Source organism: Pelophylax lessonae (genome assembly GCF_965119305.1).
Source record: "Pelophylax lessonae genome assembly, chromosome: 5".
Taxonomy (NCBI): Eukaryota; Metazoa; Chordata; class Amphibia; order Anura; family Ranidae; genus Pelophylax; species Pelophylax lessonae.
Window position 1 is genome coordinate 353,872,306 of NC_138772.1, and position 17,527 is coordinate 353,889,832.

Below are 17,527 nucleotides of genomic sequence, written 5' to 3' on the forward strand. Positions count from 1 at the left end.
TTTTAAAAATACTGTCTTTAGCTATGATTCAGCAGGTTAATTCATTGGTATTCGATTGCGGTAATAACTGTATACCACAATTAATCCTCTCTACAGAGGATGCTTTTCCTTTTATTTGAAGTGTAAGAAGACAATGACTTTCTGAGCCCACTGTTTGTAATGAAAACTGAAACTAAACTAAGGGAACATGGAATAGAAGGTAGGGTCTAGTTGAGACAAATTTCATATGCAACACTCTGAAATACCGGTAGAAAACTCAGAGTACGATGTCCTATGGTGTCCCATATGTTGATGTTCTCATATTTTACTAAATTAACCTGCAAATGTATATTTCCTAGTTCATTGATCTGGCTTTATCTAACCCTAGAGGGGTAGTTCTTGGGTAGAAGGGGGGGGGTATTTAATAAAGTTTGGCTGTAGTGTGGACAGTGTTAAGAAATCAGATTGAGTCCATATAGTGTGGGGTGGACAGTTTTGTGGTGTAAGATCTGCCTAAAAGGTGGAGCAAAGTAATATTACAGGTAAAGATAGGTAAAAAATGGATTCAGAAAACCCACGGACATAAGTGTGGCAAACATAAAGGGTTATAAAGCCTATCAAATGATTTTTCTACATCTAATCCCGCCACTATCCTTATTTACATAGTTAGTCAGGTTAAAAAAAGACACAAGTCCATCTAGTTTAACTAATTAAAAAAAAAAAAAAAGTCCTACAATCCCATATACAGAATTCAATACCCAAGTAATAGAACAATTTAAGGACTCATTATTAGTTACCCACTTCTGGACCGGAAGGTTTTCCCCCTCAATGACCAGGCCATTTTTTGAGATTCTGTACTGCGTAACTGACAATTGCGACGCTGTACCCAAATAAGATTAATGTCCCTTTTTTCCCACAACCACAAACAGATCTTTCTTTTGGTGGTATTTGATCACCTGTGCGATTTTTTTATTTTTTGCACTTTAAACAAAAAAAAAGCGACAATTCTAAAAAAAAAAAAACAATATTTTTCACTTTCTGCTACGTAACATTCCCAATAAAAAAAAATGTAAAAATCTATTTTTTTCATCATTTTAGACCAATTTATATTCTACTACATATTTTTGGTAAAAAAAAATCCCAATAAGAATATATTGATTGGTTTGCGCAAAAGTTATCGTGTCTACAAAACTAGGGAAATTTATGTCATACTTTTTTTTTTACTAGTACTGGCGGCGATCAGAGATTTTTAGCGGGACTGCGATATTGCGGCGCACAGATCGGACACCTAACTGACATTTTTGACACTTTTGGGGGGACCAGTGACATTACTGCAGTAATCAGTGCTAAAAGTATGCACTGTTTATGTACTAATGACACTGGCAGGGAAGGGGTTAACACCATGGGGCGATCAAAGGGTTAAATATGTCCCTAGGGGTGCTTTCTAACTGTGTGTGGGATGGACTAAAACAAGAGAATGAACACAGGGGCCTGTGCTCCTAAATAGGAGGAACACAGGAGTCCTGTGTTCATTGCTGACAATACTGCGGTCTGCCATGTTTACAACGGCAGACTGCTGTAATGTCTCCATGGGGAGCGATCACGGGAGCCTGTCGCCCGCCGGCCTTGCAGATCAGCTTTCCCTCTTGCGAATGGATGCGCCACTCCTCTAGCGGCCGCAGCGCCCCCCACAAAGCGACGTACGGGGTACGCCGTTTCGAAGGAGCCTGCTGACCTGCCGCAGTATATGTATGACGGCTGGTCGGCAAGTGGTTAATAATGAATTTGTTACCATTTTATGGTCAGAGGTCATTAATGTTGTTCACCAGCTCTGACTTACTTCTGGACCTTTTGTACTGTGGAACCTTAAGGTATCCCAAAATAAATAATTTTACATCAAACATAATTTCAATTTCAAGCACCTCTTTTTACTTGAGCCCTATCCTGTCAGAAAATATACTTGTGGTATATCCCTCGCGCCAAAAATATTCTAAATACTTAATATAGTGTAAAAATGAAATAGGAATGTGCAGCAGCTGAGGTCAAAAGATAAAGTAGTTGGATATAGCCACTAATGCTAAGGGCTACCTACAGCGCTGTAGGTAGCCTTGAGCACTATCCTACCTCAATAATGGAATAGTTTGGGCATCTCCATAATAAATGAATCCAATCACCTGATTCACAACCACACCTGTTATAAGAGGATCTACTAATAGATCTAAATTGTAAACTTCCCTATATGAAGCTAAGGGAACAAGATTTAAAGGTTGCAAAAACTATAAATAAACTGAGGAAAAAATAACTTTCTCTGTTCCCCCCAAGGATGACTTTACAACACTGACATTATTATAGAATTATGTAAAATTGTATTGTATTACAATTCTATAATATTGTCAATGTCGTAAAGTCATCCATGGGGGGTACAGAGAAAGTCCTTTTTTCCTCAGTTTATAGTTTTTGCATAGATTTTTGGTTGTGGTATCCCAACATTTAAATATTCTGGCACTTTTACTAGTACGCTAAGATTTAAAGGTTACTTTTGATCTACCAGAGTGAAAGGATATTGCTAACAATCTCTCTAAAATTGCTATCAATACAATTCTGATAAAATCTAAGTATAAAACTCTTCTGCAATTATACAAAGTGCCACCTAGAATTGCTTGAAAGCACCAGTCTACTTCCCCAGCTTACTATAGACAATGTGGCCAACAGGGTATTATGCACCATGTTTGTTGGCAATGTCCCAAGGTCACCAGATTTTTGATAAAAATGTTTACACCTAATTGTTCGTGGATGGGAATAAATATCCCGAGATTTGACCTAGCCATCCCGAAATGGACTAGATGGCGGATCTCATGTATAATCTTAGTGGCTAGAATATAGCAAGGTGCTGGAAACAAACCACAGTGCACATGGATTATGTCAAACAAAAATTGAAATGGATTATGATCAACAACAAACTCCTATGTATTCTCCAGAACAACAATACAAACATTTTGACCTGGGACCCCTGGATTAAATATATTCTTCCGACTGATGGGACCTGGGAGGAGACCTCCTTACCTATCATGATGATCTTACTTCTTCTCATTTCTTTCTCTCTCTCTCTTATTTCCCATTACCCTAGTAAGTTTCAACAATGTTAAACAATATTTGTGACTTAAGATAGTTGTGCTTTTCAAAGTACTAATCTATGATTTATCTTATTAGTTCTTAATGTTTGATAACTAGTTTTTGCATTCCCTGTCATGCAGAAAGCTCTGTTCCCTGAAAGTAATCTGACGAGCGGGATGTTAGTCTGGATCTGAATGGTCAGGGAATGCTAATATCTGTAATGAGCCTGATTACTGTATTGACAGTGGCTGTTTATTATTTTTTCCTGTACTTCTTTTTATAAGAACTTTTGGTGTTGTAAACTGATACTGATGGTTTCCTTCCTTTGTATCAATGGAAAACTCAAATATAAATGTACTAAACCACAGACTGCCATATACTATAGGCACCTATAGCAAGTGTCTGGACGTTTTGTTTCATACATTGTGAAGCTCCTTGGGGGCCCGGAAGTAAAAAGAACCCTTATATGAAATTAGCAACTTAAGTTCCTAATGATACATTCTGTTCCTCCTGTTCATCAAAAGAGGTCTATCTTTTTGATGGACAGCCTTACTAAACAATGTCTAGAAACTTTCTTTGTGAGCAAACAAGTTCATTTTTTTAGTTACGGCAATAATAAAGGTAACTTTGCAGCACATTTCCCCATCAAAGGGTGCTTTAAAAGAGCATGGATTTGTCATGCTGATGAGCATTGAGCAATCTGGAAACCCCCAATGCCCAGCATGGAATGTTGGCACCCTTGCCTACTCACAATAGGTGCAAAGGTGTTAGCCTTCCCAACTTAATCACCAATTTAACGTTCTTAATTTATAACAAGTATAATCAACTGGTAGTCTTTATTTCCTCTACCACTCCAGGTATGCCTTTAAAAAAATATTTGGTTTATGCTTGGATGCAGGATAAACAGATACTAGATCCAAAGATCCCGCCAAAAAAAAGATGATTGATAACAACTTACCTTTCTTTGTACATAGACTTCACCAAACAAAAAAAGGAGCACTCCCTCTTGGACATTGTGAGTGCCAAAGAACCTGGTGCTTTTTAGCATTGGTGCTTTAAGAAGTTTGTCCCATTTTTTGGCAATGCTGACAAAACACCTGTCATTGTTAAAATGTTTGCTTCTGGCATATTCCATAGTACAATGAATGAACAAAATATTAAATAGCTGTGTTGTTGTACCAAGAGAAGTATTTATTATACACCTAAATCATGTATGATACACATCCAGGCATTTAAAGAGTATATTGTAGTATATTGTATAGCTATTAATAGTTAGTTACATTCAACTGAACTTGTTCTGTCATTTTGGAAATGTTTCACAAGTCACAACTCATCCAAGTAGCTTCTTCAGTTCTAGGAGCATCAGGAACATTAACCAGTATGTATTACTACATAGGTAACTCAATCCACTTAATCCACTTTAAAATAAATGTAAAGTCTTGTTTTTTTTTTGTTTCAAATAACAAACATATTATACTCACCTCCTCTGTGCACTTGGTTTTGCACAGGGCAGCCTGGATCCTCCTCTTCTCAGGTCCCTTGTTCCTGCTCCTAGCCCCTCCCTCCTATTGAGTGCCCCCCACAGCAAGCAGCTTGCTATGGGGGCACCCGAGCCGGACATGGAGCTGCTGTTCGGCTCCGTCCCCATACCCTCTCTCTCCTGATTGGCTCACTGACTTTGATTGACACCGGCGGGAGCCAATGGCGCCGCCACTGAATCTCAGCCAATCAGGAGGGAGAGTCCCGGACAGCCAAGGGACTCGTTGACATCACTGGACAGAGATGGGGCTCAGGTAAGTATGAGGGGGTGCTGGGGAGACTGCTACACATAGCAGGTTATTTTATCTTAATGTATAAGATAAAAAACCTTCCTGCCTTTACAACTCCTTTAACTTTACATATCTATAGTAGCCTGTTAAATTACAGAATATTTGAAAGAGGGTACAGCTTATTATGATCAAAGTGTGCTTTTTACAACCTGTTCAATACCCTAGATCAAAGCGGTAGTAAATGGCAAAAAAAAAAAAAAAATCCCCCCAAAAATTTCCCCTGCAAAATAATATATGCATGGCATACTAGCACATTATGAAAGACTTGCCATAGAACAAAGCACTAGAGCGGCGCACTGTCACCACTGACAGGGCTTCCATTTTCACCCAGTCTTCCTTTCAGGTTCCCTGGCTTCCACTGTTTGACTGCATGCTCATGGTAGTCACAGTGTACCGCAGTGTACATGTGCCTGTGACGTCACCAGCTGCTACTATAATAAATATCTCCTAAACGGTGCATGTTTAGAAGATATTTACTGTGCCTACAGGTAGGCCTTATTTTATGCTTACCTGTAGATACAAGTAAAAAATAGGGCTTTACTACCATTTTAAAAGCTAAGCTATGTTCTTACATTCCATAGGAAAATATAAAATTTGCACCATTTGTGATATGCAAGTTAACATTTTGAAATGTATTGAAACCTAGAATACAAACAAATAAATTCAAATTCTTTTTACCATAGAATTTCCTACAGGATCTTTTTTCACAACACAAAAAACGTATAACTCCTGATAAACTGGATGAGTACACTGATACCATGGTAAGTGAAAAATGTACAGCTTTGTAGACATATAGTTTATTTCTTTATTGTTTATATTTGTGTATGGTCAAAGTGAAACCACTCACAGACAAGGCTTGCAAAATTACCATATTTGTCTGCCTTTCTAGTTGGTTGCAAATTAAAAAAAATGTGGGTATAAAATACATGCACCTAGGTGCCTGTATGTACTCAATGCGGTCTCCAAAAGCCAACAGTTCTGCCTGCCTGTCCTGACCGGCAAAGTTTTGGTTGTGCCAGAGCTTGCCTGCATAGTGATGAGACAGTATCAGTCTTAGAAGTGAGAGATTGGCAGCAAGCTTTGACACTACCCTGAAACCTGAAATCTTGGAGCTTAATCTATCAGAGCAGCCTGTCATGCTGACGTAACAGCAGGCTTTTGGAGGCTGCTACAAGTATATGTACCTGTATAATTTTATTTATTTTTTTATCATTTTTTTTTTTTTTTTAAAACCTTTTTATTCTTATAAGCACCACTGTTAAAGAAAACCTAGAACTTACATTGAAGTCTGATTTCATTTTGTGAAGAACAACCCAAAGTTACCAATGGATGCATTAGTAATACCCAAGTGTATAAAATTACTTCTTTTGTCTCGAAGGAGCAACAGCATTATCAACATAAATATATATATATAAGTGCACAGGGATGTGAGACAGACTCACCTCTTCAAAAACATCAAAACATTTGAGGTAGATTCAATACAAAATGTATAAAGTTACAAACTGCAATGGAGATGGCTATGGTGTGTCAAGAGATGCACGGGAAATGGGGAGACCACGTGCTACAAAATAAGGCAGGGAGCGATCAAAGAGCTTAATATGTTTGAGGAGCATTCTTTCTTTGCTGCCCCACATAGATGGGGGGCAGGGAGAAAACAAAAGAGGGAAAAGAGAGGAAGGGGTAGGGGTTCAACTGGGGAGAACCTATAAGCATGTGTGTTATTATGATGTTAATGAATGTTATGTTATAAAAAGGATTGAAAATGGGCACAGTTGGAAAATGTAATCCAGGTGCTCCATGTCACATTAAAGGCTGGGTTCCGATCATGTAAATGGGTTGTTAATTCTTCGATTTTCATGATGAGATTGAGTTCATGAACTTATACTGTAAGATGTGGAATGGTTGTTGTTCTGCAAAGTCTTGAGATCAGAGGTCTCCCTGCAGAGAGGAGAACCTTTTTTAATGCCTTCAGAAATCCTGGGATGAATGGGATGAAAAGTAGGGTTATGTTTTGAGTCTCTGGGCATTGCATGATTTGGTTGCATAGTTAAAAGATGGAACACCAGAAGGGTTGAATGTGAAGGCAGGTTCGCCAGATGTGGAGTATGGTGCCCTCTGTATCTCTGCATCTCCAACAGCATCCAAAAACTGAGGGAAATATTTTGTGCAGCGGCATCAGTACTGCTTGGTCAATATCTTATCATTTCTCTTTAGTGCTTGGCTGACTATGATAAATTTAAAGGTCAACAGGAAAAACGAATTTTCCTAGTTTGAATCTGAGATAGAATGCCCCAGTGCCCTCTCCTAGTCTCTAGCATAAGAGGGTCATTTTAGGAAAGCATGACCCTTCTCCTTTTTGTAGAGTTGAGTAATAATATGTGGGCGTTCACTATTATTTATGTTTAACTCTTCCTCAAAGGGCATCAGTTCTCATGACAGTGAACCAAAAGAGCTGGGATGAACATGGAAGTTTCTATGTTGTAAAGAGGGAGAGGTTTGCATTTTCAGCTATGTAGAGTTTTCACCAAACTCACGTTCTCAATTCATGGACCTTGAGATCACATGTCCTTAATTCACGGACCTGGCAAAATAATGGCCAGATATGGTCTGTTTACCCACACAAACCGTGGGTTTAAGGCATCCCCCAATCATGCTATTTAAAGGAATTTTGCATATTTAATTATTTGCTAAAATCTTTATGAAAAGAGCTGCTTCCTGCAGAAAGGTATAACTATGGTATTTAAAATGGTATATGACAAGATGAGGCAGCCCCACCATATCATTCACATTTAGACCAGATATAAGTGGGCTGAGGGTCAAGTAAAGATAAGCACAAGGTGTGAAAGAAATAGTGGGGGACCCTAATAGGTAGGGTCTGAAACAAGTAAAATATGACAGTATGTCCATCAAGTACAGTGGTTCTCATTTCAACTCCTGTGCTCAGGACTCACTAACAGGCCAGATTTTAATAATTACCTTGGGGAGATGCAGACTACTGCAATCACTAAGCGGCAAATGATATCACCTGTGATGTATTTCAGTTATCTTGCAAACGTGGCGTGTTAGTGCGTCCCGAGGACAGGAGTTGAGAACCACTGATCTAGTAGGATATTCTACCATGCCAGGAGGGCTTTCAGCTGGACCAGAAGGTCAATCAGTGTTTTACAGATGCTACAAGTTCAAATAACTTAGCTATTTGCTGAGATATGCCCTCCAATGTATTTAAATATGGCACTCAATGGATGGGTGTGTATCATGTGTCTGGCAGTATGGAACATTTGTGGGGAGGTAGGCAAATATCCAAGCATCTTAATTTGATGGTGTTAATATTAAAGTTACTAAGGTGACTGAATAGCTCAAGTTCCCAGAGCAGCAAAGGGAATTTTGGGATTTGAGATAAAAAAACATCCATAACTGTTATGCCGTGAATTTAGCTGCTGGCTTTCAGAACATTGACCAGATGTTCCTTTGCTAAAATGTACAGGTACAGGGATTGGGAGCATTAGAAATTATTACCCAATGGAGGTGTTGGGAGAGGAGTAGATTATTTTGTTTGTGAAGGCAGTTGGCAAGACTATTTGGATTACAGTGGCAATCTAATTGGAAGGAAGAAGGAGGGGGCCGAACTTCCGAGGGACAGTGCTGCTGCACTGTCTCCCGGATGTGGGGAAGGGTAGCTGTCAAAAACAGGTACCCATTCCCCCCTAAAAGGTGCCAAATGTGGCACCAGAGGGGGGGGAGGAAGCATATAAGCGGAAGTTCTACTTTTGGGTGGAACTCCGCTTTAAGAGCCGCACTAGTGGAAACGTAGCCACAAGGCTAGGGTGTGACTTTAGAGTGTGACTTTGAGTGCAGCCTTGACTCAACTTTACACAAGTCACACTAGTGGAAACGGCACTTTAGTCTACGTTTCCACTATTGAAATTTAGAGTGTGACTTTGATCCAACTTTACACTCTCTGAATCAAAGTCACATCAAAAGTTGCATCAAAGTAGTGCAGGTACCTTTTCAAAGTCGCATAGATAGGAACGGGTGCCATTGAAATCAATGGGCTGTGACTTGTAATGCGACTATGTGTGTCCAAAGTTGCACTAGTGGAAATGTAGACTTAGTGTGGTTGCCTGTACTATGATCTTTGTAGACTGTGAGCAGAGAACCCAAAGCATTTCCAGCTCCACTCACAGTCTCCCCTCCCCCTTCCCCTGTGTCCAGCTTCCTTCTCCTATGGTAGTCTTCATTGAAAGCCCAGTACAGCTTTACTGTATATGTGCACCTCCCCCTGTGTTCTGTGTGAATGGATCTTTTTTTATTTCTTAATTTTCTCATGAATTAGGATGTACAATGGATTCTTACCGATGAGATAACACTGGGCGGGAACCTATGATCAGCTCCTCCCATTCTGTATATGCCCACTGGCTATAAAGGAGCAGTGTCCCTCTCTGGAAGTGATGTCACTAGCTTTCAGTAACCACAACCACTTGCTACTCTTGGACTCAGAAGGAAGAGTAATTGAACTCATGTGACAGCACTGAAAACTGCAAAATAAAGGGAGAAAAACTGTTTTTTTTTTTTCATTTTGACACATAAGGCTAAACTCTGCTCACATTCATGATTGCAGGGGAGAATTTAGGGTATCAGGCTGGACTTCCGCTTTAAGTATTCATGTCAGTATTTCCTTGATTTATTCATAAAAAATTAACTCATTTTGCAATTAGTTATACTTGAGGAGGCTTACAACAGTCTTAGGTTGTAGTGGGGGTATCAAGAGCCTTTAAAAAGAACAAAATGCACATACAGTGGACAGCAGATCTCGTTTAGTAAAAGAAATCACAGCTGGATGTAGGGGGTCAGAGCGTAGATATTTACTTGGTAATAAACAGTGAGGCACTTCTTAAGATGGATATACCATCAACTTTTATTTATCATTTTTACTGTACTGACTGTATCATTTGTGCCTTTTAGATGAATCTCTTTGATAAGAATAAAGATGGTCGTTTGGATCTAAATGACTTAGCAAAGTAAGTATTTCAATGTACCCAACATTAACAGTCCCAATCTGTTAATGGTACTCTAAATATCTCATCTCACAGTGCAATCTTACACAGCAATTAAAATAAAGCATGGATAAGCATTAATACAATCACAGAAAAAGCAGTAAAATTAACCTTAACATTTTTTTCTGCATGCCATAACCTTGCTTATTCATATTTCTTTTGACTCAATGGGTGGTAAGTGGTTAGAAAAGCTATTACTGGCTGTCTGTGGCCTTTAACTGTGCTACTATAAAAACCTATTTAGATCTGTCATTTATAAATTTGTCATTTATAAATGCATTTCAATATGCTTCATATCAAATAAAATATTAACAAACCATTTGCTGTACAGACTATTCAAAATGTGCACGTAAATAAATTGTGATTTAGTATTTTACTAGGCTATTTCAAAGATGTTTTATTTATTTATTTATTTATTTTTCAATTTATTTAATTTGATTGTTTATTTATGTTTTATCTCAAGGATTTTAGCACTTCAAGAAAATTTTCTTCTCCAGTTTAAAATGGATGTAAGTACAACAGAGCCAATAACATTTTACTGGTGTATGTGACAGTAAATTATCAAACTCATTATATTAATCTATTGACAGATTTTAAATTAATTCAGGCATGTCAATTCCAAGCATTTAAAGTGGTTCTAAAGTCAAAAGGTTTTTTTCCCCTTAATATATTACCTGCATTATGGTAAAAAAAACCCTTCACCTTGCTGTTTGTTGCCCCTCTCCCTGGATATTTACCTAAGTCCCCTCTCGATCCAGCACTGGGTCCTCCTGCAGCAGCACTGGCCTTTCTCCATGTTTTCAGAGGACAGATTGATAGCAGCGAGAGCCATTGGCTCCTGCTGCTGTCATTCAAATCCAGTGAGGAGGGAGCAGAGCGTGGGGTCGAGCTGCGTTATATATGTCTATGAACGCACACAGCCTGGATTGGAAATGAGTCTGCATGTGTGCCCCCATAGCACTTAGCTTACTATGGGAGCACGCCCAAGAGAGGAGGAGGGGACATCATTGACAGGGGACCCCAATATATTTGCGCAAAGCAGGTAAATTTAAACCTCTTCTTTAATTTTAGGTAACAAAATCTATGAGGCTTCAGTATCACTTTAATCCTTATGCCATTCAATGGCTTCTATTTGCCAACTACATAACCAGTTTCCGCAATACCAGCTGCTAAGAATACTTTTTCCTATGTTTATGGCTAGTAACAGATGTGAGTGTATATCATGAAACAAGGAAATTATTTGTATAGCCATCACTATATTTTTCAACTGCATAAATGATGTAGACACATTCATGAAACTGCATCTGGTCTACAGTCATAAAAATGTAGCCATGTCTGTATTTTTTCATATGTGATTTTACGTTGTAGTTATAAATATAAAGGACCTAGTATGAAAAGGAAAATGATAGGTGATGTATCTGCAGCATATAGTAAAAAAAAAAAAGAGAAGGGTGGGGGTGGATGGATGGATGGATAGATGTGTGCACGGAAAAAAGACTAGGGGGTCTGTTTATCATTGTTTTACTCAATATTCAGATAAATTTTACCCAAGATTCACACCTTTTTTCTAATTGAAAATGTGTGAATCGTGGGTGAAAAGGGAATTTACCACCTAGGTGTTGTTGGAACTTCATGTTTGACAGTGTGCTTGTAGTCCATTTTACAAAAGACTTCAGTGACCAATATTCGCCTGAAACTATACGATTCTAAAAAAAATGTTCATTATAACACAAGGTACATTTAAACTGTGTTTTAGAATATTAATGGTGGTTCAATCAATAGGAAGAAACGGGTTTAAAAAGTGCCCGCCATCCTTCCTAAAGATACATCAACACACAAAATGTTCAGACTCGACCAAGGCACCTAAAAGCCATCAATGTGCCTGCAGCAAAGAAAAATAGACATTATTGCATTTATTTATTTAATGGTAATTGTCCCATCTTCTTGCACCTTTCCAAACTGCTCTATCCCTTCCAAAAACTATGCAATCATTTTTACTCTGACTTTTGGGATCATTTAGGAGGAAAATTAAAAAGAATGCATAAAAATTATGTTTGACTGAAAATTTTCTTGAAGAGGTAGTCGTAGACAGTTATGAAAAATGGTGCTATGATAGCTGTGTATAAAAAACAAAAAACAATACGGCAAAATATTAAATCAAGAATAGAAAAGACAACAGCAACTCTTTCAAAGATACAGTATAAAGACAAAAACATAACAATACACTAAAGGGGCTGTTTATAGAAAATTTGCTGTGTGAATGCATCAGTAATCGCACAAAGGTCACGAATGATACTCTGAAAATGTTTACATAATGTGCAAAATGTTTTTTTCCGACATTTAAGTTATCTTTCGAAGGGCAATTGTAACATTCATTTGACGAATTGTGTTTGTTCCAATGTTGTCAAAGCAAAAGTAATCAGAATGTGTAAACTGATGGGAACCCTCCTAGGTAGGTGCTAGGTTGGTAAAAGCTTAGCAGCTCTATCTGCTTATCAGGGGAGCCTGATTGTTAGTTCTGCCTGTTGCATGTATCCAGAGTGTGATTCATCTGGGCTGAGGGAGTGTCTCCACTGTATCCAATGGGAGAGCCTGTTGGACAGGGGAGGTAACCCAGCCAGTGACACAGGCTTTTGTGGCTGTTCCAGTGGGTTGGCACAACAGTGGTTCATTCTGGGATAGGTCACAAAAGTCGGGGGCACATGTGACAGGGTGTCTTTAGGCGGGAAGCCAAGTCCCAGGAGGAGGGTGACGGCTGTCTCTCCTTCTGTCAGCAAGGAAGGTGGTCACAGGCGGTAGGCCTAGTGGACCAAGTGCGTAATGCTGAGCCAGGAGGTCCAGGATACTGATGAGTGGAGCTGAAGGCAGAGCAACCCAGGGAAAAACAGTGTCCATAAATACAGAGAAGCTAGCCAGGGGTCTGCATAGGAAGAGGACCACTCCAGTGAAGAGTCAGTGGACAAGGGCTAGCATGCACTGGAAGTGAGAAAGGGGGTGCCAGGTTAGGACCCTGAAGAGGAATTTATTCAGGAACATATCTTTCACTTCACTTCAGTGGGAAGGTGAAGCAGTGGCCTTGCCGCACACACTACAGTCAGTTGTCCTCAGAAGTTGTGCATTGTTCAAGTTGGAGTATCCCACTCATCCCTTCTCCTATCCAAGTTCTAAAGTAAAATATATAAAACCAAATCCCCTGGACTGTTCATTGTCTGAGCCAAGTCTTAAAGTGATAAGTTTTACAGACTGTTTCTATGGGTAACCCAAGGGAATCCACACTCAGCAGCTACCTAGGGGGCAGTGCTACAATATTATGCAAGTATTCCTATGGCTTTCTCTGTGGAATAAAGCAGTAATGGATGCAACATGATCATTTGATCCTAAGAGAAAATAGCCTAAGAGTATTTAATAAGAAGAAAATATAGCCTAGGGACATTTAAACCTAGGAGAAATGGCCAAAGAACATTTGATAAGAAAAAAATATACCCTAAGAACATCTGATTTTGCCTCATTTGCACAACTACCACAGCAGTGGCGGCCGGTGTACTAAGGGCGCCGGACGCATGGAGTTCAATGGGGATTTTTTTTTTTTTTTTGCCATCACCTGATTAGAGCCAGAGGCTCTAAAAGGGCGATGCAAAGGGTGGACCCGGGGCGCAGAGCAGTGCGTCCCGAGCCCACCCATTGTGTGACAATAGCGAATGAAAATTCGCTATTATCACACCGATCCTCCTCCTGGCCAATCAGGAAGCGCTTCCGATACGCGCTTCCTGATTGGCCGCAAGGCAAACCCCATGCCATTGGCCGAGGAGGAGGCGGGAGCGGAAGGACTGGAGGAGACGCGCCGCCGGTCACGGGGACTGAGGAGAAGCCGCCCACCACCGCTGCTGCTCCAGGTAAGTAAGGAGGCACGCATGCTGATCTCTGCATTGGGACATGTATGCTGGTCACTACATTGGGGGCACGCACGCTGATCTATGCATTGGGGGAATTTATGCTGGTCACTACATTGGGGGCACGCACGCTGATCTATGCATTGGGGGCATGTATGCTGGTCACTACATTGGGGGAATGTATGCTGGTCACTACATTGGGGGCACGCACGCTGATCTCTGCATTGGGGGCATGTATGCTTGTCACTGCATTGAAGGGGGCACGCACGCTGATCTCTGCATTGGGGGCATGTATGCTGGTCACTGCATTGGGGGCATGTATGCTGGTCACTGCATTGGGGGCATGTACGCTGATCTCTGCATTGGGGGAATGGTATGCTGGTCACTGCATTGAAGGGGGCATGTATGCTGGTCTCTGCATTGGGGGCATGTATGCTGGTCACTGCATTGAAGGGGGCACGCACGCTGATCTCTGCATTGGGGGCATGTATGCCGGTCACTGCATTGGGGGCATGTATGCTGGTCACTGCATTGGGGGAATGGTATGCTGGTCACCGCATTGAAGGGGGCATGTATGCTGGTCTCTGCATTGGGGGCATGTACGCTGATCTCTGCATTGAAGGGGGCATGTACGCTGGTCACTGCATTGAAGGGGGCATGTACGCTGGTCACTGTATTGAAGGGGGCATGTACACTGGTCACTGCATTGAAAGGGGGCACGCTGGTCACTGTGCATTGAAAGGGGGCACGCTGGTCACTGTGCATTGAAATGGGACACGCTGGTCACTGTGCATTGAAATGGGGCACGCTGGTCACTGTGCTTTGAAAGGGGGCACGCTGGTCACTGTGCATTGAAAGGGGTCACGCTGGTCTCTCTGCATTGAAAGGGGGCACGCTGGTCTCTCTGCATTGAAAGGGGGCACACTATACCTTAATTACTGAAGGCCCCTTTCACACTTTTGCGACCTCAAAGTCACGCATTTTTTTACAGCATTTTTTGCCGCAAAGCAATGCCTATTACATTTTTCTGTTTGCGCCCCCCCAAAAATTGTGAGCACCAGCCGCCACTGTACCACAGCTTTGTACATTGCACACAAACAAAAAAAATAAAAGTAACAAGCAAATGCTGGTTAATTCTCACAAATCAATGTACATGTAATTTTGCTTGATGGTTTGCTTTTTGATATTTAATGCATCTGGCCAAAAATGTGTTTAGTTCCAGGGAAAAACTACAACTCTAGATTTCCAATATGACATGGGAGGCCTAATACACAATTGCCTTTACTGTTCACTTGTGTTAAATGAACTGGACAGTATGTGCTACAGTAAAGCTTTATACATTTTACAGCCTGGTGACCTACATAAGGTCCTCTCTAAAAAACAGTAATGTTTACACTGAAAGGAAAATGTTGTTTGTAAAAGTCAATCAATATGTTATCTGCAGTCTTTCCTGAAAAAAAAGTATTTCCTAAAGACAAAACATATTTAAACAGTTTATTTACCCCTTGCTCTGGAAGGTTTTATCCCCTTCATGACTAGGCCATTTTTTGGCATTGCGCTGCTTTAACTGGAAACTGCTCAGTCATGCAATGCTGTATCATAATGAAGTTTGTATATATTTTTTCACACAAATAGAGCTTTCTTTTGGTGGTATTTGATCACAACTGGATTTTTTATTTTTTACTATATAAATAAAAAAAGACCAAAAATATTGAAAAAAAAAAAACAAAACCCAATATGTTTTACTTTCTGCTATTAAACATATCTAATAAAAAAAATTAAAAATGTATTTCTTCATAAATTTAGACCAAAATGTATTCTGCTGTGTAAAAAAAATGTCCCAATAAGCGTATATTAATTGGTTTGCGTGAAAGCTATAGCATCTACAAATGATGGGCTCTTGAATTAAAAACTGGGCGAGAAGCAGGTTGTTCTTTGTGGGACAACAAAGTAAGACTGAAAAAAGGAAAAGTAGCTTAAAGATTAACTTAAACAATGTGCATTACATCCAGACTATGAGGAGAAATCTCCATAGGATGTTCGGATGAGAGAAGGCAGAACAATGTCCTGGTCAAGATAAAGGACTAAAAACACATTAGTAAAAAAAAAAAAAGAAACTTTGGCTTCAAAGCAACCTTGTCCTAGTGAAGAAAAATAAAATGTTCTTTACCCGTGAAGGTCATCAACTTGGAACTCGCCTCACAGAAAGCATGGCAAAGGGAAGACTACTTTGTGAGTAAGGATAGACAGAGATGATGCTTAATAATTTAGGGGTGATCTAAAAAAACATAAAAATACAGGGGAACAATGTGAGCAGCACCCTGTATGAAGGCCACAACAAAAGATTGAGGGGTAAGCCATCTCTGAAAGGCACAGTTGACACCAATATTTCACCCTTGATGGTCTTCAAGGCCCAATACTGATAAAGACAATACTGAAGAGGACAGGATTCATTCCACAGAGTACATTGTAGGAAGGAATGCATGTCTAGCACCAAGCAAAATACTCTACCAAGAGCAATAGTAGACTATGCAAGAAGTCCTTTTCCCTAGCTTTGAGAGTGAAGGGAAGACTGAATTTGATAGCCCTCTGTCCCTTTGGACTTGAGCTTCAGTAGCCAAGCCAACAACCGAAAAGCAATGTGAGAAACCAGAAGAGAGCAGAAAAGGCACCTCTAAGGGAAGATAGTATACAGGTTCATTAAGCGCAATAAGATACAAGGGGCATTTCACGTTGAGTAAAGTAAAACAAGCTCATCAGGAAGGGGAGTCCGGGATGTCAACGCTGGATGTCCACAAAGTGGATCGCCAGCATCCGCTACTGCATGGAGGAGGCCAGGTGGAAGTCCTCAGGTGGAAAGCTGAGCAGGGGGGATGAAGCTTGCCTGCGGCGTGGACCGCAGCATGTGCATATGACGTCACCAGGGGGGGTGGCAATGCATTTCCGAGTCTGCGCAATGCCGGCCCTGGCCATGAGCACTTCTTTGTCAGGCACGTGAGAGAGAAACCAGCCCAATGGGCAGAAGCTCCAGACAATCTGGGTGGGCACTGGGCAATTGGAGTGTCCCCACAAGAGCCAAATGAGGTATAAGCACCATGTCCTCTTGAGCCAGTTCAGAGTAAAAAGAATGACCCAATCATGTGGAGTAGTCAAGTATCAGAGGATGAAAGGTGAAAGATCAGGTTGAACTGATCCCACAGTGTCCCCAGAGCATCCACTGCAAAGGATAGGGGATCCTTGGATCTGGAGACAAACTTGCTCAGTTAACAGTTAAACCTGGAAACTAGAAAGTCCACACCTGGTGTCCCCTACAGACAGACAGAGGTCCTAAACATCTCAGAGTGAAGACAATTCTCCATGGTCCAGACATTAATAACTGGCTGTTTAAATTTTGATGCTGTTGATAAGTACGTTGAGAGCACATACCAAATCATTTTGAGGTAGAATTTTTCAAAGTCCAGCACCAAATTCCAGGCAAGCAAGGTCCTGCCAGACAGATCAATGGAATGACCCAGAGATTGTTTCCCCCTCCTCCTACACTGCCAGAATAGTGAGTGACAAAGGACTAGAATGAAAATGAGTAAATGGGGCTGCCTTGAAGAGACTCTTATGGAAAAAAATAGGCCTGGTTGGCTCCAGGAGAGTCTGAACATGGGAGTGG

At 40.5% G+C, this 17,527-nt stretch overlaps 1 protein-coding gene across 1 annotated transcript in view; it reads left to right on the top strand.

Annotated features, from left to right (window-relative positions):
• Positions 1–17,527, top strand: part of SCGN (secretagogin, EF-hand calcium binding protein) — a 109,752-nt gene that overhangs the window by 64,352 nt on the left and 27,873 nt on the right. Inside the window, exons 6-8 of the mRNA XM_082259262.1 lie at positions 5,606–5,683; positions 9,885–9,940; positions 10,440–10,485. Of these exons, the coding sequence (XP_082115388.1) occupies positions 5,606–5,683; positions 9,885–9,940; positions 10,440–10,485 (180 nt within the window). The remainder of the gene's footprint in view (positions 1–5,605; positions 5,684–9,884; positions 9,941–10,439; positions 10,486–17,527) is intronic.